Source organism: Somniosus microcephalus, chromosome 32 (assembly GCF_052327205.1).
Source record: "Somniosus microcephalus isolate GS21.2 chromosome 32, FLI_Smic_1.0, whole genome shotgun sequence".
NCBI lineage: Eukaryota > Metazoa > Chordata > Chondrichthyes > Squaliformes > Somniosidae > Somniosus > Somniosus microcephalus.
Genome location: NC_141018.1, coordinates 16,769,131 through 16,795,878, shown reverse-complemented (window position 1 = coordinate 16,795,878; position 26,748 = coordinate 16,769,131). Strand labels below are relative to the sequence as shown.

Here is a 26,748-nt window from a genome sequence, read left to right as displayed (position 1 = left end):
GCTAAAGCTAACTCTGCTCCCAAACACCATCAGTGTCAGTAACAGATCCACCCAGCGCCCCAGGTGACAATCACCTCTTGGGCCAAGTTATTTATTTAAAATGTAAAGCAACAAAACGGGTGTTAAATTTAACTTTCGTGGTTGTTGGAATATTTGGGTTTTTTTAAAATAGGGGAAGAGTCCCTCTTTATAAAAAGAGGCCCAACCAGACAGCTCAGTGTAGAGGTGCATTGAACAGTGCAAGACTGAGAGGCATGCAGAGCAAAGTCTGAGGCTTGGTCGCTGGCCCACGCTGAGCGAGTTACAGGCGGACACTGGAACTGGCATCAGTGCCCACAGGCGCAAGAGCAACAAAAAACAACTATCATTTCGGCCAGTGTTCCTCCTCCCAGTCAGTATCCTCAACCCTTGCTGGAAGCGAGCACTCACAGCGGTTTGATACAGGCACGGACTCGATCACTTAAACCGTTGACGTTCATTAGGGGCAGCCATCTGTAAATGGCGCAAACCATTTTCCATCACCATCGGCGTCAATTACAAAGTCGCCGTTTATAACTTATTAACCGGACTGACTATTTTAAGCAGTACCTAGCCATTTAAAAGCCTCTGCTGATTTCAGGCAAAGTCTGGTCTTCAAGCAGTTTCCATTAGCTGTTCCCACCCGGTTAAAATGCCATCACCTTAGTGGTGAGATTTTGAACAGAACTGCTAATAATTTGGAGAGGCGGTCGCTAAGTGGAGATTGCCCAAGTTTTAAAATACCAGGAAACTCTCATTTAAACGGCACCTAAATATCTGGAATTCTCTATTAACCGGCAAAATGCTCACTCCGAAAACAACACCTCAATAACCGGCAATGTTGCCGAGTCCGAGTCTCCCGCGGTGGCTGAGTTAGTCAGTGGGGGTAGTTTTCCAAACTGCCACTACTCGGCTTCTTGGCGCTGTCGGAAGTCCGAACACCTCAATAACATAGAAACATAGAAGATAGGAGCAGGAGTAGGCCATTCGGCCCTTCGAGCCTGCTCCGCCATTCAACGAGATCATGGCTGATCATCCAAACCCTAGCACCCGGTCCCTACACCGACAGCCATCCCACCCAAGCCCTATCCCCGTAACCCCATAACCCCACGTATTTAATCCCCCCTAACACTAAGGGCCAATTTTTTTTTATCATGGCCAATCAACCTAACCCGCACATCTTTGGACAGGGGTCTGACTCTTTGTTTGTTAAAAATAGCCTCGGTAGATAACCCTCTCTGTCATCCGGAATTTTTAATCAACCGGCAACACGGCGGTCCAGTCAGTGCCGGATACCAGAGAGTTTCCTGTATGATGGTTCCTTACCTTTTTGGGTTTACCGCCCACCGCGTATAGCGGACGAATCTCGACGGCACCAACCTGCCCGCTGCACGTGATGGGGACTGTATTCCAAAATTAGCAAGAGTTTTGATAAAGTAAATGGGCAAAACAATTTCCACTGGTCAGCGAGTTGATAACTACAGGATGAGAAGATCATCAGCAAAAGGGCGAAGGGAAAAGTTAGGAGAATGTTTTTTTAATGCAGAGGGCTGATAGGACATGGAATGCCTGACCAGAAAGTGGTGGACGCAGAATCCATAAAACCTTTTAAAAAGGGAAGTGGACAAATATATGGAAAATAAAAAAATAAATAAAAAAAGTGTACAGGGAAAGGGCAGGGGGAGGGGGAAAGAGGACTAAGCGCATAGCTCTTTCCGAGAGCCAGCACAGGCATGATGGGCCGAAAAGCCTCCTTCTGCACAGTAAAATTCTATGACTCGTTGCCAGATTTTGACCCTCTCATGCCCTGAACCAGTATGTGGTCGGATCTTTCTGCTTGCCTCAAGCAAGCTTAACCTCGGCCCCTATTACATTTTTACATATTTTTTATCCACACCTTTGTTTTGGCCCTTCCCCCTTTTTCTCTCTCCCACATGGCAGCTGTCTCCCATTCTGCCAGCGCATTTCACACCTAATCTAGAGCCGTCTTTTGTCTCCACTAGTCCGATCACCATCTCGTCTGGTTTTGAATACCTCTTAATGTCTCTTCACTTCTCTTTTGTTCTCTCATCCCCATTTCCCAGCCCCCAAACTGGCCTTTTAATCGGTTTCATTTCCTGTGTTTATTTCAGTCCTGACGAAGGGTTTCGACCTGAAACGTTGACTGTTTCTCTCTCCACGAATGTTGCCTGGCCTGCTGAGTTTTTCCAGCGTTTTCTGTTATTAAAAGTGATCTATTATTAGTGAGCTTACCTTTGCCTGTAGCAGAGTTGTGCCGATTTCCACCAGGGAGAAGTGAGGGAAACCTGTTCACACAGAAGCCGCTCCGCGAGTAGGCTGCCGTGCTCCCCTGGCCGAAGGAGATTCAATAGAAACCATTAACAGGTCAATCCAGCTCGGGGCTCTTGGTCCCATTATTCATAGAAACATAGAAAAATAGTAGCAGGAGTAGGCCATTCAAGCCTGATCCTCTATCTCAATACCATATTCCTGCTCTCTCCCCATACCCCTTGATGCTTTTTGTGTCTAGAAATCTATCTATCTCCTTCTTAAATATATTCAGTGACTTGGCCTCCACAGCCTTCTGTGGTAGAGAATTTCACCATCCTCCGAGTGAAGAAATTTCTCCTTATCTCAGTCCTAAATGTCCTACCCCGTATCCTGAGACTGTGACCCCTCGTTCTAGACCCCCCCAGCCAGGGGAAACATCCTCCCTGCATCCAGTCTCTCTAGCCCTGTCAGAATTTTATACGTTTCAATGAGAACCCCTCTCATTCTTCTAAACTCTAGTGAATACAAGCCTAGTCGACCCAATCTCTCCTCATACGACAGTCCTGCTATCCCAGGAATCAGTCTGGTGAACCTTCGCTGCACTCCCTCTATGGCAAGTATATCTTTTCTTAGGTAAGGAGACCAAAACTGCACACAGTACTCCAGGTGTGGTCTCACCAAGACCCTGTATAACTCTAGTAAAAAATCCTTGCTCCTGTATTCATGTTCTCACTCTTGTGTGTTCTGTCTTCGCTTGCCAACCCTCCACCCCCAGTTACCACGCACCAACCTGCCACTGGGAGGGGACAGGTGCCTTGCTCCCAGGACTCAACCAATACCCCGTTAACCTCTTCCACTGCAGCGATAGTAGCGCTAGGTGACTCAACTTGGGTCTCCCCTTCCGACTGAAGCACCAGATCTGAGGGAGGAAAAGTCACAAGGACCTGTTCTTTTTCTTCCCCCTTTTTGTTTTAAGCAGTGTTCTCAGCCCCCCTCTGTTTGCTACTTTCCCCCCCCCCTTTCACCCCACTGCATTCCTCCACACCATCCAGACGCTGACAGGACAGCGCCGACAGCTCCCCACTCTCCGATTTCTATCAAAGCAGCTCTGAAAAGGGCAGTATGGAGGCATGTCAATACTGGCCCAGGTGACTAAACAATTGCAGAGGTTTAAGTGCATAATACGTTTCATTGCAAGAGTTTAATTGACTTCCCCCCCCCCCCCAAAAAAACATATCCTAGTATGTATCAAAGCATCTTTTTATAGTTCTCATCTACAACACTTTTGTACTTTAACTCCCAGCTCAGTTACCCCTTCCCTTGCCTCAGTCGTTCCCGTATTTTTATGAGATTAATTACAGCTCCCTCTTTCCAAAATTCTTTAATACCATCAGGATACTAATCTCTCTAACTAGCCTGTCTTTTGCGTACTGCCTCTTAGGCCAATATACACTGTTCTCCCGACTTCCAGACCCAGGGCCATTTCCTATGCTGCTCCTTTTCGGACTCCCAAAATCCAAACAACCCCCCAGCTCTTTTCAATCTTGCAGTATGTACCAGCAAAGCTGCTCAATGTTGAAGCTTGCCTACCTGCCTGCCGCTTCTACAGTTTCACATTAGTGTGTTAGTTGCAATTGTAAATATCACACAGATACCGCGCATTGCAGCGCTGCTGATAAAGGCAGCGTGCTGCGTGAACTCATGTCTGAGAACGGCACCGAGTGTCGACCAATCCCACAGGGCGGGCAGGATTTGGGGTGTTCAACACTTACTCTGGAGGCGACAATGAGAGTCCGCTTGCCCACAGGACAGACCACCAGGAGCCACTCTTCAACCAGGTCGCTAGGCACATCCACCAGCCATTCAGAGAGCATCAACTGCGAGAGAGAAACAGGTACAGCCAATTACAGGCAGCTTCTTTGTAAGGTGGGGGGTACAATTCCATATTGTCCTCCAGTGCACTCTACATATCCCACAAAAAGGTGTTTGACGTGCAATTTGAGCGTGAAAAGTAACATTTCTTGGAGGCAGGAGAAAAAAAAGAAAGACAATGGCAAAGAGAAGGTGGGGAGTGAATTACTTTGATTTGATTTAATTGAAAAGAGAGATAAGGAATTCAATGGGATGAGCAAATTTGCACAAGAATCAAAACTTTAGGAATGGGGAGAGAGTACCAAGAATCCAACCGAAAGATCATCGAGCTGAAACATTAACTCGGTTTCTCTTTCCACAGATGCTGCCTGACCCGCTGAGCATTTCCAGCTTTTTGCTTTTATTTAAGAGTTCACGAGGGTTTGTTCCAGGAGAAAACCAACCCTGGGATCAGTGTTCTGAATGCGCGCTCACCCTTGGAGGAGCCCCAAATATGATTACGTAGAGATTTTTAAAAAGTTACTTCTGTAACTATTTTATTTTCAGGCCTCCTCTGTGGAGCCCTGTACATCCTTCATTTCACCAGCTAAATAACAAAGCAGACTTAGCTTCTCTTTTCAGGTCAATCACTCCTGCCCAGGAATTGCAATTTTATTTTCCACTGTGTCAGCCGTGGCTCAGTGGGCAGCAGTCTCACCTCTGAGTCAGGAGGTTGTGGGTTCAAGTCCCACTCCAGGGACCTGAGCACATAATCTAGGCCGACACTCGAGTGGAGTGCTGCACTGTCGGAGGTGCCGTCTTTCGGATGAGACGTTAAACCGAGGCCCCGTCTGCTCTCTCAGGTGGACGTAAAAGATCCCGCGGCACTATTTCGAAGAAGAGCAGGGGAGTTATCCCCGGTGTCCTGGCCAATGTTTATCCCTCAATCAACATAACCAAAAACAGATTATCTGGTCATTGTCACATTGCTGTTTGTGGGAGCTTGCTGTGCACAAACTGGCTGCTGCATTTCCCACATTACAACAGTGACTACACTTCAAAAAGTACTTCATTAAAGAGCTTTGGGATGTCCTGAAAGGTGTTATATAAATACAAGTTTGTTCGTTCGTTCTTGCTTCAGGCTGCAGAGTGGCGCAAATTTGTACCCAGAAGCTCCCATCGGCTGAGTTCCCAATCACAGAAACCACAGAATCACAGAAACCCCACAGTGCAGATAGAGGCCATTTCGGCCCATCGAGCCTGCACCGACACATATCCCACCCGATCCCCGTAACCCCTACACCAACACATATCCCACCCTATCCCCGTAACCCCACGTATTTAATCCCCCCTAACACTAAGGGTCAATTTATCATAGCCAATCATCCTAACCCGCACATCTTTGGACTGTGGGAGGAAACCGGAGCACCCGGAGGAAACCCACGCAAACACGGGGAGAATGTGCAAACTCCACACAGACAGTCACCCGAGGCCGGATTCGAACCCGGGTCCCTGGCGCTGTGAGGCAACAGTGCTAACCACTATGCCACCGTGCTGCCCTCAGCCACTCCACGGCGGGGAGGCACCAAGTGGAGGCCTGGTGTTTCCCCCCAGGGAGAAATGTATAGAGTGGTGAGGATCATCCCCAGCCACACCCGTGTGCCGCCCAGCAGCTTAGTTTCAGATGGGCTCTGGGGGTGGCCCGCTCTCAGCTGGGGATAATAATCACCAAACAAAATACAACAGCTTGAGGCGAGGGTGTCACAGACGGTTGTGACTCCTCTGTGCTCACCGCCACGCTCCAATGGATGGGTCGGAATCCAGGCTCAGTTGAGGTGAACCCGTTACTGGTCACTAGCAGCACAGACACCCCACACAAGAGCAACGAACGTCTGTGAGTCACTCGTCTGCGAACAAAGAGCCATCACAGTCTCAGTGACTCGGGAACGGTAGGTTGAAAGTCCCTTCCCTACACAGCGATGAGTTAATGTAGTTTGTGCCAAATACTGGAACGGCAGCAGGAAAAGGTTCAACTGGTGGCCTTCCTCTTCTGCATCATTTACGGTCAATGTTTTCCTTTCGTGTTTCAACATCTTCCAGTTGCCCAAATACTGCCGGTTTTACAGAAAGGGCTGTACTGCACAGTATTGTATATTTAGCAACACACATTGGTAACTATCTCTGTGTGTTTAAGTGGCTGCACTGGTGTACACGGTAAGGCAATAGTATTTCTGATTTGGGCACCTGTCCCAGAGAGTGACAGTACAAGCAGCCAGGCAACACACAGAATGCGGCAACTTTATGTATCCACTCATATTCTTTGGCAGCACCTCCCAATGCCACGACCTCCTCCACCTAGAAGGACAAGGACAGCAGGCGCATGGGAACACCATCACCTCCAAGTTCCTCTCCAAGTCACACACCATCCTGACTCGGAAGTATATCGGCCGATCTTTCATCGTCGCTGGGTCAAAATCCTGGAACTCCCTCCCTAACGGCACTGTGGGAGTACCTTCACCACACAGACTGCAGCGGTTCAAGGCGGCGGCTCACCACCACCTTCTCCAGGGCAATTAGGGATGGTCAATAAATGCTGGCCTTGCCAGTGATGCCCACATCCCAGGAACAAATAATAAAAAAATATTCTGGGAACATGCACCTTAAAGCAAAAGGTTAGATGGGGTACTTTCCATTTAAAATACTCTGCTGATCTCTCTCAGTGGGGAAAAACATAATGCATTTTTAAGTATTATTAAAATGCTTTTCCAATTGTTTTGGCAGCACATAAACCAAAACTGGAACGATAGAGAGATTAGCATGGTCCCTGCTTAAGGGCAACTTGCAAATTCATCGAGTGCTCCATATTTTAAGCTGGGGTCGGTTCTTAGAGGAGTCCCGTTCAACACAAGCGACACCCTTAGTTGCAGCACTCCGAGGGTGGTGAATCTTTGGAATTCTCCACCAAACTGGGTACGTGAATGTAAACCTAAATGTACATTGAACGAGTGAAGGACGTGAATGTATCCTTAACCGTACAACGGCTTTGTAAAATGTGTGAGTGAATACACAGCAAAAACAACATTTAAATGCCCAGCTTCCTCGACTCTTCGAGCACTGTCATTTTGAGTCTCCTTCCCTCCAGGCCCTCGCTGGTGACATCAGCGGTGGAGGGCAGCTGCCTATATGCCCGAGTGGATTCAATTATTTTGATGAAGCTGCAAATTTGACTGAAAGAAAAGAACTTCCATTAACTCTCCCGACGCCCTCGTCACTTTAACAGTTTCCAGTTTCCTGGCCCCAACCGTCTCCTTTTCACTATGGACGTCCAATCCCTCTACACCTCCATCCCCCACCAGGATGGCCTGAGGGCGCTCCGCTTCTTTCTTGAACAGAGGCCCGACCAGTCCCCATCCACCACCACCCTCCTCCGCCTGGCTGAACTTGTTCTCACATTGAACAACTTCTCCTTTGACTCCACCCACTTCCTCCAAATTAAAGGTGTTGCTATGGGAACCCGCATGGGCCCTAGCTATGCCTGCCTTTTCATGGGATATGTGGAACATTCTTTGTTCCAGTCCTACTCAGCTCCCCTCCCTCACCTCTTTTTCCGGTACATTGATGACTATTGGTGCCGTTTCCTGCTCTCGCCCGAACTAGAAAATTTAATTCACTTTGCTTCCAATTTCCACCCTTCCCTCACCTTTACATGGTCCATCTCCGACTCTTTCCTTCCCTTCCTCGACTTCACTGTCTCCATCTCTGGGGATAGGCTGTCGACAAACATCCACTACAAGCCCACTGACTCCCACAGCTATCTGGACTACACTTCCTCCCACCCCGCTTCCTGTAAGGACTCTATTCCATTCTCCCAGTTTCTCCGTCTCCGCCGCATCTGCTCTGACGATGCCACCTTCCGTACTAGTGCTTCCGACATGTCTTCCTTTTTCCTCAACCGAGGATTCCCCTCTACTGTGGTTGACACGGCCCTTGACCGTGTCCATTCTATTTCCCGCACTTCTGCTCTCACCCCTTCCCCTCCCTCCCGGAACCACGATAGGGTCCCCCTTGTCCTCACCTTTCACCCCACCAACCTCCACATTCAACGGATCATCCTGCGCCATTTCCGCCACCTCCAGCGTGATCCCACCACCAAACACATCTTCCCCTCACCTCCCCCTTCTGCATTCCGAAGGGACCGCTCCCTCTATCACCCCCAACACCCCGTTCCTTCCTGTGGCCGCTTCCTGTGCAAGCGCAGGAGATGCAACACCTGCCCTTTTACCTCCTCCCTTCCCACTGTCCAGGGCCCCAAACACTCCTTCCAGGCGAAACAGCGATTTACTTGTACTTCTTGCAATTTAATATACTGTATTCGCTGCTCACGATGCGGTCTCCTCTACATTGAGGAGACCAAACGCAGATTGGGTGACCGCTTTGTGGAACATCCGTTCAGTCCGTAAGGGTGACCCTGAGCTTCCGGTCGCCTGTCACTTTAATTCTCCACTCCACTCCCACTCTGACCTCTCCGTCCTCGGACTCTTACACTGTTCCAATGAAGCTCGAGGAACAGCACCTCATCTTTCGATTAAGCACTTTACTGCCTTCTGGACTCAACATTGAGTTCAACAATTTCAGATCATAACCTCGGCCCCTTATTTTTTTTTCACATGGCAGCTGTCGATCATTCTGCCGTTGCCATTTACACTTCATCTAGAGCCATCTTTTGTTTCTTAACTTGTCCCATTACCATCTCCTTTTGCCTTGCACCATCATCCCTTTTGTCTCTTAATCTCTCCTGCCTTCCATCCTATCACGGACCTTCCCTATTGTTCTTTCCTCCCCTCCCCCTTTCCCTGCCCCGACACTTGCTTAAAAATCTGTTACATCTCCAACTTTTTCCAGTTCTGCCGAAGGGTCATCGACCTGAAACGTTAACTCTGTTTCCCTCTCTACAGATGCTGCCTGACCTGCTGAGTATTGCCAGCATTTTCTGTTTTTATTCCATTTATATAGCACCTTTCACCACCTCAGGACGTCCCAAAGCGCTTTACAGCCAATGAAGTACTTATTTTTTTTGAAGTGTAGTCACTGTTGTAATGTAGGAAACGCAGCAGCCAATTTGCACACAGCAAGCTCTCACAAACAGCAATGTGATGACTAGGCAATCTGGGGGTTTATTTAGAGTTGGATGAGGGATAAATATTATGCAGGACACTGGGGAAAACTCCCCTGCTCTTCTTCAAAATAGTGGACGGGGGGTTTTACATCCACCCGAGGGGGCAGACGGGGCCTCGGTTTAACGTCTCATCTGGAGGACGGACTGGAACGAGAATCAACCCCGAAGCACCTGGCTGTGGAAATGAAGATCAGTGCTACTCCCTGGGGTCCTCAGTGAACGCCAACACTTGGAGTGCGGGCAATGACACAACCCCCTCTACAGATACACACTTCACTTCAATGGTTTGCACCAGGGCACGGTCAACTAATAGTCCGTGTCCTGACGGCCCAGTGCAACGAGAAAATACACGTGCTGCGATTTCACGGTGGAACTCGAGCACTTCGGGGAATCACAATCTTAAGGAGACTTTATTAAACATAAATAGTTCACCTATAAATCAGGCTTTCATGTATATTAGAACGTGCAGAAGTTGTTCAATTTACTGTGCGTACACAGTACATAGGATGTACGGCACAGAAACAGGCCATTCGGCCCAACCAGTCCATGCCGGTGTTTATGCTCCACTCAAGCCTCCTCCCATCTTTCCTCATCTAACTCTATCAGTATAACCCTCTATTCCCTTCTCCCTCATATGCTTATCTAGACTCCCCCTAAATGCATCGATACTATTCGCTTCAACCACTCCCTGTGGTAGCGAGTTCCACATTCTCACCACTCACTGGGTAAAGAAGTTTCTTCTGAATTCCCTATTGGATTTCTTGGTGACTATCTTATATTGATGGCCTCTAGTTTTGCTCTTCCCCACAAGTGGGAACACTCTCTCTGTATCCACTCTATCAAAACCTTTCATAATTTTAAAGACCTCTATTAGGTCACCCCTCAGCCTTCTCTTTTCAAGAGGAAAGAGACCCAGCCTGTTCATCCTTCCCTGATGTGTATATCCTCGCATTTCTGGTAATGGGGGTAAGTGTGAAAAACAGTGCTCGTACACACCATACTTTAAAATATACTCTCTATGCGCTGCATGCTGGGGGAGATGGAATATACCTTGTATATGTCCCTGCAGTTTGATTTCGTGCCTGGGCTATTTAATATAGACTGGAAGCAGATTTCTGGACCAGTAAACGTTGCTCAAGGCTGACATCTAGTGGTAAGGCTGGTGAGTACCGAAAGACAGTTAGCCTTTGACCAAACTAGCTGGAGTGAGTGTTATAACCATTTAAAATCCTTCTCCTTCCTCCAGCTACTTATGTGCTGCTGCAGTACCACATCTTGAAGAATGTCGACCAAATTCTGGTCACACAACTCGTTTACGGGACGAAAGGATCTGTGGCTCCCCTGTGCAAATGTGGATGAATTGAATATCCCTTTTGCAGAGGATTCCATACTGGACAACACGGTTTATGTACCGCTACCCACTAATGCAACAGCTTTCCCCCCAAATCTGACAGACATCATAGGCAGGATTTTCATTGGGCCGTGAAGTCGGGATTGCCAGCGTGCGGGGGGTTAAAATCCCGAAATCAGGGGTCCCGCCCCCAAACCCGCCTCCATGCCAGTTTCAAAGGAGGCGGGTACCCGCCCCACACTGGAACCCGCCTACCCGAGGCGGGAAGGGATTAGTGCCAATTAACTGCCTGTTAACAGGTGGTTGACAGGCAGTTTTTAGCCTAATCCCTATTTTTAAGGTTGAAGTGTGGGATTCCCGATGGTTCCAAACCATGCCAAGTTAGAGGAAGCGGGCCGTCGGGTTGAAGGACTTGGAGGGGTCGAGATGTCGGTGTTCAGGTGAGTGATGTGTGCATGAGTGCAAAGGTAAGTGTGTTTGGTGTGTGTAAAGTGTTTAAAGAAGTTTAAATGACCTTTGCTTACCTTTTCAGCCTTCCTTCCTTTAGGTCTCAGGAGTCCCTCATCTCACCGGCACAGAATGCAGAATGGCCATGAACTGTCAAAAGTGACAGTCTGCAGCTTTCTGTGCAGGAGAGATTTCTAACTGAGTCTGTGGAGAAGGACTCAGGTTAGAAGTAAGACTGTCAGTGTTTGACAGCTTCAAACAGCTGTGAAACGCTGATATTTCATCTGTCAATACCTCTTGACAGATGAAATTTCAGTCTATGACGTCACCTGTTGCTGGGTGGCCCTTAATTGGCCTGCTGAGCCCGCTGGGCGGGCTCAACAAGGTCAATCAAGTTAAAATCACGTGGATTGGCCACATCTCGATGGAGGCGGGACCACAACCCCGAAAGTTGTAGTCCCGCCTCCTACCCGACTCCTGAATGAAAATCCAGCCCCATGTCTGCACATGCGCAATGAACTTTTCAGGCGTAGATGCTCAAAGCTCAGACTTTTTTTAATTGCCATTTATTCCCAAGAAAAACCCACCGTTTAATGCCAAATGAGAGAGACCGGTGAAAGTGCTGCCACAAACTAATTTTTAGTCAGAAATATGCGTCTGCATTTCGTCATTGGTTCTTCTATCCCCCGCCCACAACCCCGATTCAAAAAAGGTGGTAGAGAAAAAGCGGGGAATTATAGACCGGTAAGCCTGACATCGGTAGTGGGGAAAATGCCAGAGTCTATTATAAAAGATGTAATAGCAGAGCACTTGGAAAGCAGTGACAGAATCGGACAAAGTCAACATGGACTTGCAAAAGGTAAATCATGCTTGATTAATCTACTGGAATTTTTTGAGGATGTAACTGGTAAAATAGATAAGGGAGAACCAGTGGCTGTGGTGTATTTGGACTTTCAGAAGGCTTTCAATAAGGTCCCACATAAGAGATTAGCGTGCAAAATTAAGGCACATGGGGTTGGGGGCAAGGTATTGACTTGGATAGAGAACTGGTTGGCAGACAGAAAGCAAAGAGTTGGAATAAACGGGTCGTTTTCCGAGTGGCAGGCAGTGTCTAGTGGGGTACCACAAGGATCGGTCCTAGGACCCCAGCTGTTCACAATATATATTAATGATCTGGACGAGGGAATTGGATGTAATATCTCCAAATTTGCAGACGACACAAAGCTGCGAGGAGGGTGTCGGGAAACTCCAGTACAATTTGGACAGGTTGGGTGATTGGGCAGAAACATGGCAAATGCACTATAATAATGTGGATAAATGTGAGGTTATCCACTTTGGTGGCAAAAACAGGAAGGCAAATTATTATTTGAATGGCAATAGATTGGGAGAAGGGGAAGTGCAAAGAGACCTGGGTATCCTTGTGCACCAGTCGCTGAAGGTAAGCATGCAGGTGGTTAAGAAGGCAAATGGTATGTTGGCCTTCGTAGCAAGAGGGTTCGAGTACAGGAACAAGGATGTCTTGCTACAGTTGTACAGGGCCTTGGTGAGACCGCACCTTGAGTATTGTGTGCAGTTTTGGTCACCTTACCTGAGGAAGGACGTTCTTGCCATGGAGGGAGTGCAGCGAAGATTCACCAGGCTGATACCTGGGATGGCAGGAATGACGTACGAGGAGAGATTGTGTCGATTGGGCTTATACTCACTGGAGTTTAGAAGATTGAGAGGGGATCTCATCGAAACCTATAAAATTCTGTCAGGTCTGGACAGACTAGATGCAGGAAGGATGTTTCTAATGGCCGGGGAGTCCAGAACCAGGGGTCACAGTCTAAGGATAAGGGGTAAGCCATTTAGGACTGAAATGAGGAGGAATTTCTTCACCCAGAGAGTGGTGAACCTGTGGAATTCTCTGCCACAGAAGGCAGTGGAGGCCAATTCATTAAATATATTCAAGAAGGAGTTGGATATATTTCTTAAGGCTAAAGGGATCAAGGGATATGGGGAGAAAGCAGGGACAGGGTACTGAATTTGGATGATCAGCCATGATCGCATTGAATGGCGGAGCAGGCTCGAGGGGCCGAATGGCCGACTCCTGCTCCTATCGTCTATGAAAACCCCCACTCAAGATACAATCTCTCCCTCTCATACTGGTATCCGATTATCCATCAGAATATCCGTATCAATTCAAACGCTATAAAGGGCTTCGAGAATGTGAAAGGAGCTATATATAAATTGAACTTTTGTCCCCAAATCAAGGGGAGAGGCTGTTAATTTAAGTGACGTTTGAAAATAATTAATTTTCCTACTCCAGCACGCGAGTACGGGACGGGGAACTGCATGAGTGAATGAACGAACATCCCATCACTTTGTGGGGTGTCTGCCCCTTTAGTTTGTTTTGCCAGCAAAAGCCTGTACGATTCAGGCAGGACTACACTGCCATCTGCAGCAGGGGAGCAGTACTACATGAACCTTTTGTTTCCAGCACATCTGAACAAAACACTTCAATCCACAGAAACAAGAATCGGATCTGGACGCAAATGTGGCACCTTCTATAAAGCAGTGACAGGACTGTACGAAAGGCTGATATTTAGAGATATTTAGTAGACGAGAATCATATACATATAAATTCAAGTGTAGCCATTGACCAAATAATATTACCCATAATTACTCCTGGGTAACTAAAAAGCTAAATGCAGCTGCAGACAGTCAAAAGCAGTTTTGACTAAGTTTGGATAACAAAAAGCCACAGACTGCGAGTGAAGGTTAAATTGCTAAAAACAAATATGATGCCAAGTAGAAATTAGAATTTGCTTACCAAAACTAATTGCAACGATATTTAAAAAATAATTAGTATAAGGACATAAAATGAGAGAGATCATGGAGATAAGGTACTTATCTGGTAGATTAAAGTGAGATAGTTTGGATACCTCAAGACTAGTGAAACAGCGCTGATATGGGCTCTTGGTATAAAGGCCTTGTACCAGGGAAGTTAGAAATGAAAGAGATAAAGTAAATTCCAATGGGGTGAAAAACTATAAACAAGATAACACTGAACATGGTAAAGTTGGTGGAAAAATACTGGAAAGGCAGGATGCTACCTTAGTCTGAGTGACAATGGCATTTTGACCATTAGAACCTATTATAAAAGGTGATTTTGTTAAAGATCATATATGGACACTGGCCAAACGAACTGTTGATAAGAAAAGGGTTAAAACCTCGATACTCAAAGAACAACTTTACACAGACGTACTGCGAGGACAAAGGAACAGACTGAAGACGACGTCATCTGTGTCCGAGAGGTTCCGGAGACCAAGGACTGCGAACTATTCGTTAAAACTATCGCCTAATGTTAAGTATATTACGCTGTATGCTTAATAAATCTCAAACATCCTGGCTGCTGCCTATTGGTGTCTTGTCCAAGAACTCAGATCATTAAGATCTTACAGGACCCACTATTGTTTACGAGGGAGGAGTCTTTAACAAAAATCAAATCAATTCTCGTACATTAAAAGTGTTCTTGAGAGACTGGGAAAAAGTGCAACCAAAACTCAAATCAAGCTACCAGTGCAATATATCCTCGCCATTCACAGAAAGAAAAGATTAAAAAGTGGTACTATGGAGAGCAAAGTGTGCAGCATCTATATATATAAATCGGTACTTCTGTCATTCTGTCTATCTGTCTGTCATCGCGTGTGCGTTGCGGGTATGCACTCGAAAGTTACAGGGCGTACCTACGCGCGCGTTACCTCCAAAGAAAGCTTACGCTTCCGAGACGGTTTTAAGCGTATTTACGTTTCGGCCGGGCTAAAATTGCGCCCGCGGTATCCCAAAAACCTTCAACATTCCGCTCATTAGCATCTCATTATCCGCTCATTAGCGACAGAGTGACCTCGAGCTCGACCAATCGTACGCCGGGTTGCTGGCGTGTGCCGTCGGGCCAATCGGTGCGCGTGTGGCCGGGCTTTATCATTCTGAACCGAGGTGAGTCGCCGCCATCTTGATTCCAAACTTTTCCTTTCTTTTTCCCGCTTTCTGCGTCTTAAAAAAAAACGTTGCTTTTAAAACACATATTGTATTTTAAAAAAATGATTTAGAAAGTAATTAACTTATCTAATCTCATTAATTTTCCTACCTTTCCCCGTTTTTCCAGGTAGGCCTAGAAGCCTCGGCGTCTCCTCCGCACCCACGCCCGAGCTAGGCACCTCCCGGCCACACTCGAAGGCTGGAGGGCCGAGCCTCAGCCCAGCGCCGCTAGGGTGCGCGCGCAGCAGGAGCTGAGACGTCGCTCTCTGCCGGGGCTTGCTGAGCGTCCAGCGTTACCCTGGCAACGGGCGCAATCGGCGGTCTTCACCTCGGGGGGAGGGGGGGCAGCCGCGACCCTCAGAGGGGGGGGGGGCCGCGACCCTCGGGGGGGGGGGGGGGGCCGCGCGCGCAGCAGGAGCAGCTGAGACGCGGCGTCTCTCTCTCTGGCTTGGTCAGCGTCACGGTTGCCCTGGCAACCGGGCCCGCCGGCTGAGACGCCGCGTCTCAGCTTCTGCTGCGCGCGCAATCGGCGGTCTTCACCTCCGGGGGGGGGGGGGGGGGCGCGCGCGACCCTCAGGGGGGGGCGCCCGCCGCCCTCCCTCCCCTCCGCCCTCCATCCCCCCCTCCCCTCCCCCGCCCTCCCTCCCCCCCCCGCCCTCCCTCCCCCCTCCCGCCCTCCCTCCCCCTCCCCTGCCCTCCCTTCCCCCCTCCCTCCCTTCCTTCCCCCCTCCCCTCCCCCCGCCCTCCCTTCCCCGCCCTCCCCCCTCCCCACCCTCCCTTCCCCGCCCTCCCCCCTCCCCACCCTCCCCTCCCCTCCCTCTCTTCCCCCCACCCCTCCCTCCCCCCTCCCCTCCCTCTCTTCCCCCCACCCCTCCCCTCCCTCTCTTCCCCCCAGTCGCTCTCTCTCTTCCCCCCAGTCGCTCTCTCTCTTCCCCCCAGTCGCTCTCTCTCTCTCTCTCTTCCAACAACAACATGCCCTCGAAAAAGCCTCGGCACCGCCGGGCACTTCAGCTAGTTTTATATAGATTACCAAGTGATTTAATTATCACCACCTTAAACATTCACTCCCTCCACCATCGGCGCACCGTGGCTGCAGTGTGTACCATCTACAAGATGCACTGCAGCAACTCGCCAAGGCTTCTTCGGCAGCACCTCCCAAACCCGCGACCTCTTCCACCTAGGACAAGGGCAGCAGGCGCAAGGGAACACCACCACCTCCAAGTTCCCCTCCAAGTCACACACACCATCCTGACTTGGAAATATATCGCCGCTCCTTCATCGGCGCTGGGTAAAAATCCTGGAACACCCTCCCTAACAGCACTGTGGGAGTACCTTCACCACACGGACTGCAGCGGTTCAAGGCGGCGGCTCACCACCACCTTCTCAAGGGAAATTCGGAACGGGCAATAAATGCCGGCCTTGCCAGCGATGCCTACATCCCATAAACAAATTTAAAAAAATTATTTAGAAGTACATTTCATATATTCTATAATATTGTATTACAGTGGAATCTGGTGATAGCGACCAATTCTGACAAATCCCCAGATACGGACTATAATTGGAAGATCACGGATTCAGAAGCGGGTAATCCACAATGACCCGTGGGGCTGCTCGCAGACAAAAGGAGTCACTCTAAGCAGGGCATTATATGAGGCGCCGAGGAGCAGGGTTGTTGAACGGTAAACAACACCGACCAACAATTTCAACAGCTCATCGGCAAACTACGCAAGGAGGAAGCAACTTGCATTTCTAAAGCCTCGTTCACAACTTCAGGACGTCCCAAAGCGCTTTACAGCCAACAAAGTACTTTTGAAGTGTAGTCACTGTTTCAATGTAGGAATGGTGACCCAGTATCCACAGCCTTTGGGGGGGGGGGGGGGGAAAGTGCTCCAGATTTCCACTACCCTTTGTGTGAAGAGGTGCTTCCTGACATCACCCCCGAATGGCCTGGCTCTAATTTTAAGGTAATGCCCCCTTGTTCTGGACTCCCCCCCCCCCCCCCCACCAGAGGAAACAGTTTCGCTCTATCCACCCTATCAACTCATTTAATCATCTTAAGCAGCTCAATTAGATCACTGCTTAATCTTCTATATTCAAGTGAATACAAGCCTAGTCTGTGTAACCTGTCCTCATAATTTAACCCTTTAAGCCCCGGTATCGTTTATTTTAAATTTAAACCAGCTAGTTTCTACCTCACCCCAATGTGGAATCAGCTTTTCCCGGTTTACTATGTCAAATCTCTGCGTGGTTCCAAATATTTCACGAAACAGATCACTCGCTCCCCGATTTCCTCGTACAGTTATTGCTTGATTTTTAGGTGTCATTCGCGATGATTTAACCCACTGGGACACTTTCAATGTGAGCCAGAGTCCCCGAGCTCTGGTACTTGATTCAGATGCTCCCAGTTTATTGCCCCATGCACTCGGGGGCGGATTAATACACGGGCCTACGCAAGAGGCTGATGCAGACGGAGGGGAACCCTCATTCCCGATCTTCCTTCCCTAATCTCCTGAAGAGCATGGCTGGGCTTTGGTACCACGGGCACTAGCTGTGGTCATTCACACGTGAGCCTAAAATTGTCAGGCTATTTGACTGTGCTAGGCATCACAACCTCTGCTCACCTACGTGCACTTCCATTGAAGGTCAATGCATAGAGTTTAGGACAGGGAACTCAGCCTGGATTTCCCTATATTGGCCTACGGATGATGCAGCAACCCTACTGCAGCCTGCCCGAGCCCACATCCCCATCGCGAAGCGGGGAACTGCGCCCGTTCCTTGACGCGCGCACTTGGGGAAGAGACTCGCGGAACAGTCTCTGACCTGGTTTGCGTAACGTTTGGGCAGCTTCTTCTTCGCCATCTCAACTTCCATTTCATCGTGCACCTCCTTCCCCTCCGACTCATCTCCGCTGTCCTCTCCTCCCCCTGTCCAGTCATCTTCAGCTAGACGCCGTGCGTGGTTAACGTAATCCAACCGCCGCCTTGGATCCAAAAAGAATAAAGCAGGTGTGAAGTTGATACAGCGACATGGTTAAATACTACACAAAAACCGAAAGAACTTGCATTTATATAGCGCCTTCCACGACCTCAGGACATCCCAAAGCGCCAATTAAGTACTTTTGAAGTGTAGTCACTGTTGCAATATAGGAAACAGGGCAGCCAATTTGGTGCACAACAAGATCCCACAAACATAATGTGATAATGACCAGATAATCTGTTTTCATGATGCTAGTTGAGGGATCAATATTGGCCCAGGACACCGGGGAGAACCCCCCTGCTCGTCATCGAAATAGTGCCGCGGGGTCTTTTACGTCCACCTGAGAGCGCAGACGGGGCCTCGGTTTAACGTCTCAGCCGAAAGACGGCACCTCCGACAGTGCTGCACTCCCTCAGCACTTCGTTTAAAATAAAGAACAAAAAATTCCCGATGAAGGGGACATTCGAAAATGCTGGAAACATAGAAACATAGGAGCAGGAGTCAGCCATTCGGCCCTTCGAGCCTGCTCCGCCATTCAATGTGATCATGGCTGATCCTCTATCTCAATACCATATTCCTGCTCTCTCCCCATACCCCTTGATGCCTTTTGTGTCTCGAAATCTATCTATCTCCTTCTTAAATATATTCAGTGACTTGGCCTCCACAGCCTTCTGTGGTGGAGAATTCCACAGGTTCACCACCCTCTGAGTGAAGAAATTTCTCCTCATCTCAGTCCTAAATGGCTTACCCCTTATCCTTAGACTGTGACCCCTGGTTCTGGACTCCCCCGCCATCGGGAACATCCTTCCTGCATCCAGTCTGTCCAGTCCTGTTAGAATTTTATAAGTTTCAATGAGATCCCCTCTCATTCTTCTAAACTCCAGCGAGTACAAGCCCAATCACCCAATCTCTCCTCATACGTCATTCCTGCCATCCCAGGTATCAGTCTGGTGAATCTTCGCTGCACTCCCTCCATGGCAAGAACATCCTTCCTCAGATAAGGCGACCAAAACTGCACACAATACTCAAGGTGTGGTCTCACCAAGGCCCTGTACAACTGCAGCAAGACATCCTTGATCCTGCACTCGAACCCTCTCGCTACGAAGGCCAACATACCATTTGCCTTCTTAACCGCCTGCTGCACCTGCATGCTTACCTTCAGCGACTGGTGCACAAGGACACCCAGGTCTCGTTGCACTTCCCCTTTTCCCAATCTATTGCCATTCAGATAATAATCTGCCTTCCTGTTTTTGTCACCAAAGTGGATAACCTTGCATTTATCCACAATATACTGCATCTGCCATGCTTCTGCCCAATCACCCAACCTGTCCAAATCATACTGGGAATCTGAGGAAAGTAACAGGAAGCGGCAGTTAATGGGGCCGTGCCCTCAGGGGCCAATTGATTTACAATCAGTAGCAATAGGTTATCTTATTTTAAATGTGAATTGCAGCATTTCCAAGAGATCCCGTTCATTCATCAGGACGGGGGCCAAGACTTGATCGATTAAATAAACAATCCCACATCGATCCGGATGTTCCAATGAATGTGCCTGTGGGGAGTCAGTCATCGGCTGTACCGGGAGATTAAAACCCCCCAGCAGCATTGTATTCCTCTCCTCCCAACAGCAAGATCAACTGGTGCTGGAACAGCTGATCAGCCAACTGAGAGCTGCCCATCAATCCGCCCGTAACTACAGGCCGGGCAAAACTGATCCCTTGATGCAGGCCATAGCCCAATCCCCACCCACCTGCAGAGCGAGCCCTTCACAGTGGCTAACTTTACCAATCGAGAACCTGCCTGTCTAAACACAATGTTGCCAAGATTGGTGGGAGACCAGAGGATTGGGAAAATTTTAAAAACCAGCAAAGGATGACTAAAAAAATAATAAAAGAGAGAGAAGATGAAGTATCAGAGTAAACTTGCAAGAAATATTAAAACATATAGTAAGAACTTCTTACAGGTATATAAAAAGGAAGAGAGTAGCTAAAGTAAACGTTGGTCCCTTACAGGATGAGAATGGGGAATGAGGAAATGGCAGAGACTCTGAACAAATATCTTGTATCTATCTTCACGGTAGAAGACACTAACAACATCCCAATAATGGATAATCAAGGGGCCACAGGGAGGGGGGAACTAATGACAATCACTATCACTAAGGAAATAGTGCTTGGTAAAATAATGGGACTAAAAGACGACAAGTCCCCTGGACCAGATGGCCTGCATCCCAGGGTCTTAAAAGAAGTGGCTGCAGAGATAGTGGATGCATTGGTTGCAATATACCAAAATTCCCTGGACTCTGGAGAGGTCCCAGTGGATTGGAAAACCGCTAATGCAACACCCCTATTTAAGAAAGGAGGGAGACAGAAAGCAGGAAACTATAGACCAGTTAGCCTAACATCTGTCGTTGGGAAAATGCTGGAGTCCTTCATTAAGGAAGCAGTAGTAGGGCATTTAGAAAATCATAATGCAGTCAAACAGAGTCAGCATGGTTTTAGGAAAGGGAAATCATGTTTAACAAATTTGCTGCAGTTCTTTGAGGATGTAACGAGCAGGGTGGACAAAGGTGAACCAGTAGATGTGGTGTATTTGGATTTCCAGAAGGCATTCGATAAGGCGCCACATAAAAGGTTACTGCATAAGATAAGAGCTCACGGAGTTGGGGGTAATATATTAGCATGGATAGAGAATTGGCTAACTAACAGAAAGCAGAGAGTTGGGATAAATGGGTCATTTTCCGGTTGGCAAACGGTAACTAGTGGGGTGCCACAGGGATCAGTGCTGGAGCCCCAACTATTTTCAATCTACCTTAATGACTTGGATGAAGGGATCGAGTGTAATGTAGCCAAGTTTGCGGATGATACAAAGATGGGTGGGAAAGCAAGTTGTGCAGAGGACTCAAAGAATCTGCAAAGGGATACAGACAGGCTAAGTGAGTGGGCAAACATTTTGCAGATGGAGTATAATGTGGGAAAGTGCGAGGTTATCCATTTTGGCAGGAAAAATAAAAAAGCTAATTATTATTTAAATGGACAGAGATTACAAAATGCTACAGTTCAGGAGGGACCTGGGGGTCCTTGTGCATGAAACACAAAAAGTTAGCATGCAGGTACAGCAAGTAATCAAAAAGGCAAATGGAATGTTGGCCTTTATTTCAAGGGGGTTGGAGTATAAAAGCAGGGAAGTCCTGCTACAACTGTACAAGGTATTGGTGAGACCACACCTTGAGTACTGAGTACATTTTTGGTCTCCTTATTTAAGGAAGGATATACTTGCATTGGAGGCAGTTCAGAGACGATTCACTCGGTTAATTCCAGAGATGAGGGGGTTGACTTATGAGGAAAGGTTGAGCAGGTTGGGCCTATACTCATTGGAATTTAGAAGAATGAGAGGTGATCTTATTGAAACATATAAGATACTGAGGGGGCTCGACAAGGGAGATGCAGAGAGGATGTTTCCCCTCGTGGGGAAATCTAGAACTCGGGGGCATAGTTTCAGAATAAAGGGTCGCCCTTTTAGAACTGAGATGAGGAGGAATTTCTTCTCTCAGAGGGTCGTAAATCTGTGGAATTCTCTGCCCCAGAGAGCTGTGGAGGCTGAGTCATTAAATACATTTAAGGTGGAGACAGACAGATTTTTGCAAGATAAGGGAGTGAAGGGTTATGTGGAGCGGGCAGGGAAGTGATTTTGAGCCCAGGATCAGCCATGATCTTACTGAATGGTGGAGCAGGCTCGAGGGGCCAAGTGGCCTATTCCTGCTCCTAGTTCTTATGTTCTTAGGTAAACCTATTCCTGAGCCAGTGAGTGGAGCACGTTGAATGCAATACCAGCTAACGTTACGTTCAACGTGTATTCTCCTCTTCAGCACGGAAGGCTGGCTCTCTTCTACAATGCATCTATTCAATGAATAAGGAAGCCCCCCAGATACATAGTGATAAAAATAATAACTTCCGGGAAGTTATGTCATCACTTCCTGTGAACTGTGAACTATGAACTGTGTACATACCTCACTTCCTGTCATGTGTCACTTCCTGTTGGACTGGTATAAATACTGGTCTGTTCAGTATTGTAAGAGGCTTCTACCAGAGGCATGGTAAAGACCTCTCTTGTATATAGTGTGTTTATAAGTTACTTAAAGCTTACTTTAAAGTTACTTGATGGTAAGCCTCCTTTTTCTTACATCACATATTGTGATGGAGCATTTTCCCCATTTGTTTCCCTCACATCAACATGACCAGAAGCAGCAACAAAGAGTTGGTTATGGAACAACCATACCGAAAAGAAGCACGTGTAGAAGATCCCTTTAATTGGAGATCGTGAACCGTGACTTTCTTTGCTCTCATAGTTACACGACTGGTAGACGCACACTTTGACACAGGAGAATAACTGATTGGTGAAACAACAACAACAACTTGTATTTATATAGCACCTTTAACATAGTAAAATGTCCCAAGGTGCTTCATAAGAGCGTTATAAAACAAAATTTGACACCGAGCCACATAAGGAGATATTAGGGCAGATGACCAAAAAGCTTGGTCGAAGAGGTAGGTTTTGAAGAGCATCTTAAAGGAGGAGAGAGGCGGCGAGGTTTAAGGAGGGAATTCCAGAGCTTAGGGCCCAGGCAGCCAAAGGCACGGCCGCCAATGGTTGAGCGATTAAAATCAGGGGTGCTCAAGAGGCCAGAATTCGAGGAGTGCAGCGATCTCAGGGGGTTGTGGGGCTGGAGGAGATTACAGAGATAGGGTGACTTCCTGTACCATCTCCAGACAACCCCAGAGAGCAGACAATTTGCACCTGAGCCTGAAACTGACCACGGGGAGCTGTGCAACATTCACTGTCGAAACACAAGCCCCTGTAGGTTTGTGCGTTACGCCGTTCAATGTCACCCCCACCCCCCCAGTGTTATTTTGTCTCCTTCACCAACCCACATCTTTTATATCGCTGCCCTTGACATCAAGGCAGCATTTGACCGAGTGTGGCATCAAGGAGCCCAAGTAAAACTGAAGTCAATGGGAATAGGGAGGGGAAACTCTCCACTGGCTGGAGTCATACCTAGCACAAAGGAAGATGGTTGTGGTGGTTGAAGGTCAATCATCACAGCCCCAGGACATCGCTGCAGGAGTTCCTCAGGGCAGTGTCCTAGGCCCAACCATCTTCAGCTGCTTCATCAATGATCATCCCTCCAACATAAGGTCAGAAGTGGGGATGTTCGCTGATGACTGCAGTGTTCAGTGCCATTCACAACTCCTCAGATAATGAAACAGTCCATGCCCGCATGCAACAAGACCTGGACGACGTTCAGGCTTGGGCTGATAAGTGGCAAGTAACATTCGCGCCACAGAAGTGCCAGGCAATTACTATCTCCAACAAGTGAGAGTCTAACCACCGCCCCTTGACATTCAACGGCATTACCATCACCAAATCCCCCACCATCAACATCCTGGGGGTCACCATTGACCAGAAACTTAACTGGACCAGCCACATAAATACTGTGGCAACAAGAGCAGGTCAGAGGCTGGGTATTCTGCGGCGAGTGTCTCACCTCCCGACTCCCCAAAGTCTGTCCAACATCTACAAGGCACAAGTAAGGAGTGTGATGGAATACTCTCCATTTGCCTGGATGAGTGCAGCTCCAACAACACTCAAAAAGCTCAACACCATCCAGGACAAAGCAGCCCGCTTGATTGGCACCCCATCCACCAACTTAAACACGCACTCCCTTCACCATCGGCGTACTGTGGCTGCAGTGTGTACCATCTACAAGATGCACTGCAGCAACTCGCCAAGGCTTCTTCGGCAGCACCTCCCAAACCTGCGACCTCTTCCACCTAGAAGGACAAGTGCAGCAGGCACATGGGAACACCACCACCTCCAAGTTCCCCTCCAAGTCACACATAATCCTGACTTAGAAGTATATCGCCGATCCTTCATCATCGCTGGGTCAAAATCCTGGAACTCCCACCCTAACAGCACTGTGGGAGTACCTTCACCACACGGACTGCAGCGGTTCAAGAAGGCAGCTCACCACAACCTTCTCAAGGGCAATTAGGGATGGGCAATAAATGCTGGCCTTGCCAGCGACGCCCACATCCCATAAACAGATAAAAAAAAGTATTGCCTCTGTTGACAGCAATTAGCAGCGACAGATCAGTTGTTATGGGAACGGGGAGCTGGAGGGAAGAGGGGGCGCATCTTGAGGAGCGAACTCTCAAAACTTTCCACCATTTGCAACGATGTCGTCGCTTCGCTTCATCCCAATGACTTACGATTTTTGGATTTCCAGAAGTTTCCGCCTTCGCTCTGCCTGCTCCTGTGTGTTGGATTTGATTTTGTACTGGGCGAGACGCGGGTGTGCAGCCGCAATACTGTTCAGGTCCTGCGAGATCGCAAAGCTGGAGGACAACGCCCGACTCAATTCGTCCATGATGATACCTGCAATCAGAATAAATCCCACGGCATTATTTCGAAGAAGAGCAGGGGGGTTCTCCCCGGTGTCCCGGCCAATATTTATCCGTCAACCAACATCATTAAAAGATTATCTCTTCATCTATCTTGATGCTATTTGTGGGACCACGCAGTGTGCCAATTGGCTTCTTACATTGCAACAGTGGCTTCAAAAGTACTTCATGGGCTGTAAAGCGCTTTGGCGCTATATAAATGCAAGTCTTTCCAAATGAATTAGAAGACTGCTTTTTTGGGGTTTGGGTGAGGAAGGCAAACTGCCTTTTTTCTCCCTTTTTACGATGCTTCTCTTGCCTTCTACAATCTACAAACAACCCCAGAGAGCAGACAACTTTCACCCAATCCTCCACCAGTGACAGCCTGAAACTGGCCACGGGGAGCTGTGCAAACTGGAGTGAATACACATCCCACCCACTGTGGGAAAGAGAGAGTCCGTGCTTCCAACTGCATCTTTTAAGGGAGAAGCAGACAAGTAGTTGTAGCAGAGGAAGATTGAGGGATTATGGGGAGAGCAGAACAATGGGGATAGTTTAATCACTGGGCAACGCCGACAGTGGCCATCAGCTGTGGCTCAGTGGGTAGCACCCTCGCCTCCGGGTCAGAAGGTTGTGGGTTCAAGTCCCACTCCAGAGACTTGAGCACAAAAATCTAGTACTGAGGAAGTGCTGCACTGTCAGAGGTGCCATCTTTCGGATGAGGCGTTAAACCGAGGCCCCTCGGGTAGATATAAAAGATCCTGGGGCACTATTTCAAAGAGGAACAGGGGAGTCCTGGCCAACATTTATCCCTCAATCACAGATTATCTGGTCATCATCACATTGTTTGTGGGAGCTTGCTGTGCGCAAATTGGCTGCCACGTTTCCCACATTACAACAGCGACCAAAAAGCACTTCATTGGCTGTAAAGCACTTTGCAACGTCTGGTGGAGGTGAAAGGCGCTATATAAATGCAAGTCTTTCTTTAAACCACTGGGCATAGCCAACAGTGAGTTTAATGCCAGTTGCAGGTCAATAACGAAGAGTGAGGTTAACTGCAAACCCATTTAGACAAAAAAAAACGCCTGTGAATGGATGAGTGGGTGGGGAGTTTAAGCCCTCCAAATTCAGTGAGTTCCACCTGAAATGAAAAAGTCTTGTATTAAAAACACCCACAATTAACTAGTTTTCATTCATTTGGCTAAAGTGCAGGCTAGGTGTTGCACGGGCCCGAGTTCCAGTGCTGTTGTGAGGGGCCTGAGGCCCAGGCTGAGCTACACCGACTCACCAGACACTCTGCTTCCCCAATGATGCTGCGGGTGGCCAACCAGCAGCGCCCTCTCACTGCTCCACACTCCACAGCAGCGGGCCAACCACCGGCTTTCCCTGCACACAGCCAAACCCCAGCCGATTCGAACGCTTTAAAAAAAGAACAGGCACATGCAGTTACGAACATAGGAATTAAGAGCAGGAGTGGGCCACTCGGCCCCTCGAGCCTGCTCCGCCATTCAATAAGATCATGGCTGACGGGGTGATTTTAATTTAATTTGATAAGTTTTAAAAATTAATCTAGGGTTTTTTAAGCTTCTTTACAGTCCACTTGTTTGGTCGGGAGATTGGGAGTCTCCGCTCGGTGATGCAGAGAGCCCTGCAGATGGAGAAGAGTGTCAACCAGAGTCTGCCGGATCTGCATAAACCCTCCACTGGGAGCGCTGACCCTCATCTGTGTGAATTTCTGAAGACCCACTATTTGGATGAACAAATGAAGACGACCAAGAAGCTTGTAGAGACTGGGGCCCCTGCCTTGTAGGCATGAGGGCTTGGGCTTGTGACTTTGTACAAAGAGCTGAGACTTGAGCTCTGTAAATGTGATTGACTGTAAAATGTTCACATTTTAAATTTTTTAAAAAATCATGGTTGATCTGATTACTCCACATTCCCGCCTACCCCCGATAACCTTTCACCCCTTGCTTATCAAGAACTATCTACCTCTTGTTAAGTCTGTGTGTCCCAGTTATGCTTATTATAAATCACTGGACACAGACCACAAGAATAACTTTAACAGGTCTTTACTATTCGGAGGTCAGGGCTGAACTGCCCAGTAAGTCACTACACAACGCTTATATACCGGTGTGGTCACCACCGGTACTACAGTATACAGCAGCCAAGAGAAAGTAGTACATCTCTTAAGGTAGTTCTCT

General features: G+C 48.1%; 1 protein-coding gene and 1 pseudogene across 1 annotated transcript in view; one reads left to right on the top strand and one right to left on the bottom strand.

Moving 5' to 3' along the window:
• LOC147097298 (snurportin-1-like) overlaps nt 1-26,093 on the bottom strand; it is a gene marked incomplete at its 3' end in the record, with an annotated part of 27,072 nt that extends 979 nt beyond the window's left edge. The window contains exons 1-5 of the mRNA XM_085971992.1: nt 25,836-26,093; nt 24,377-24,542; nt 17,955-18,114; nt 4,062-4,166; nt 2,272-2,368 (exon numbers count right to left, since the gene is read on the bottom strand). Coding sequence (XP_085828118.1) covers nt 2,272-2,368; nt 4,062-4,166; nt 17,955-18,114; nt 24,377-24,534 — 520 coding nt within the window. The remainder of the gene's footprint in view (nt 1-2,271; nt 2,369-4,061; nt 4,167-17,954; nt 18,115-24,376; nt 24,543-25,835) is intronic.
• LOC147097299 (U6 spliceosomal RNA) lies at nt 6,910-7,009 on the top strand (annotated as a pseudogene).
• Nucleotides 26,094-26,748: the final 655 nt, after the last annotated feature.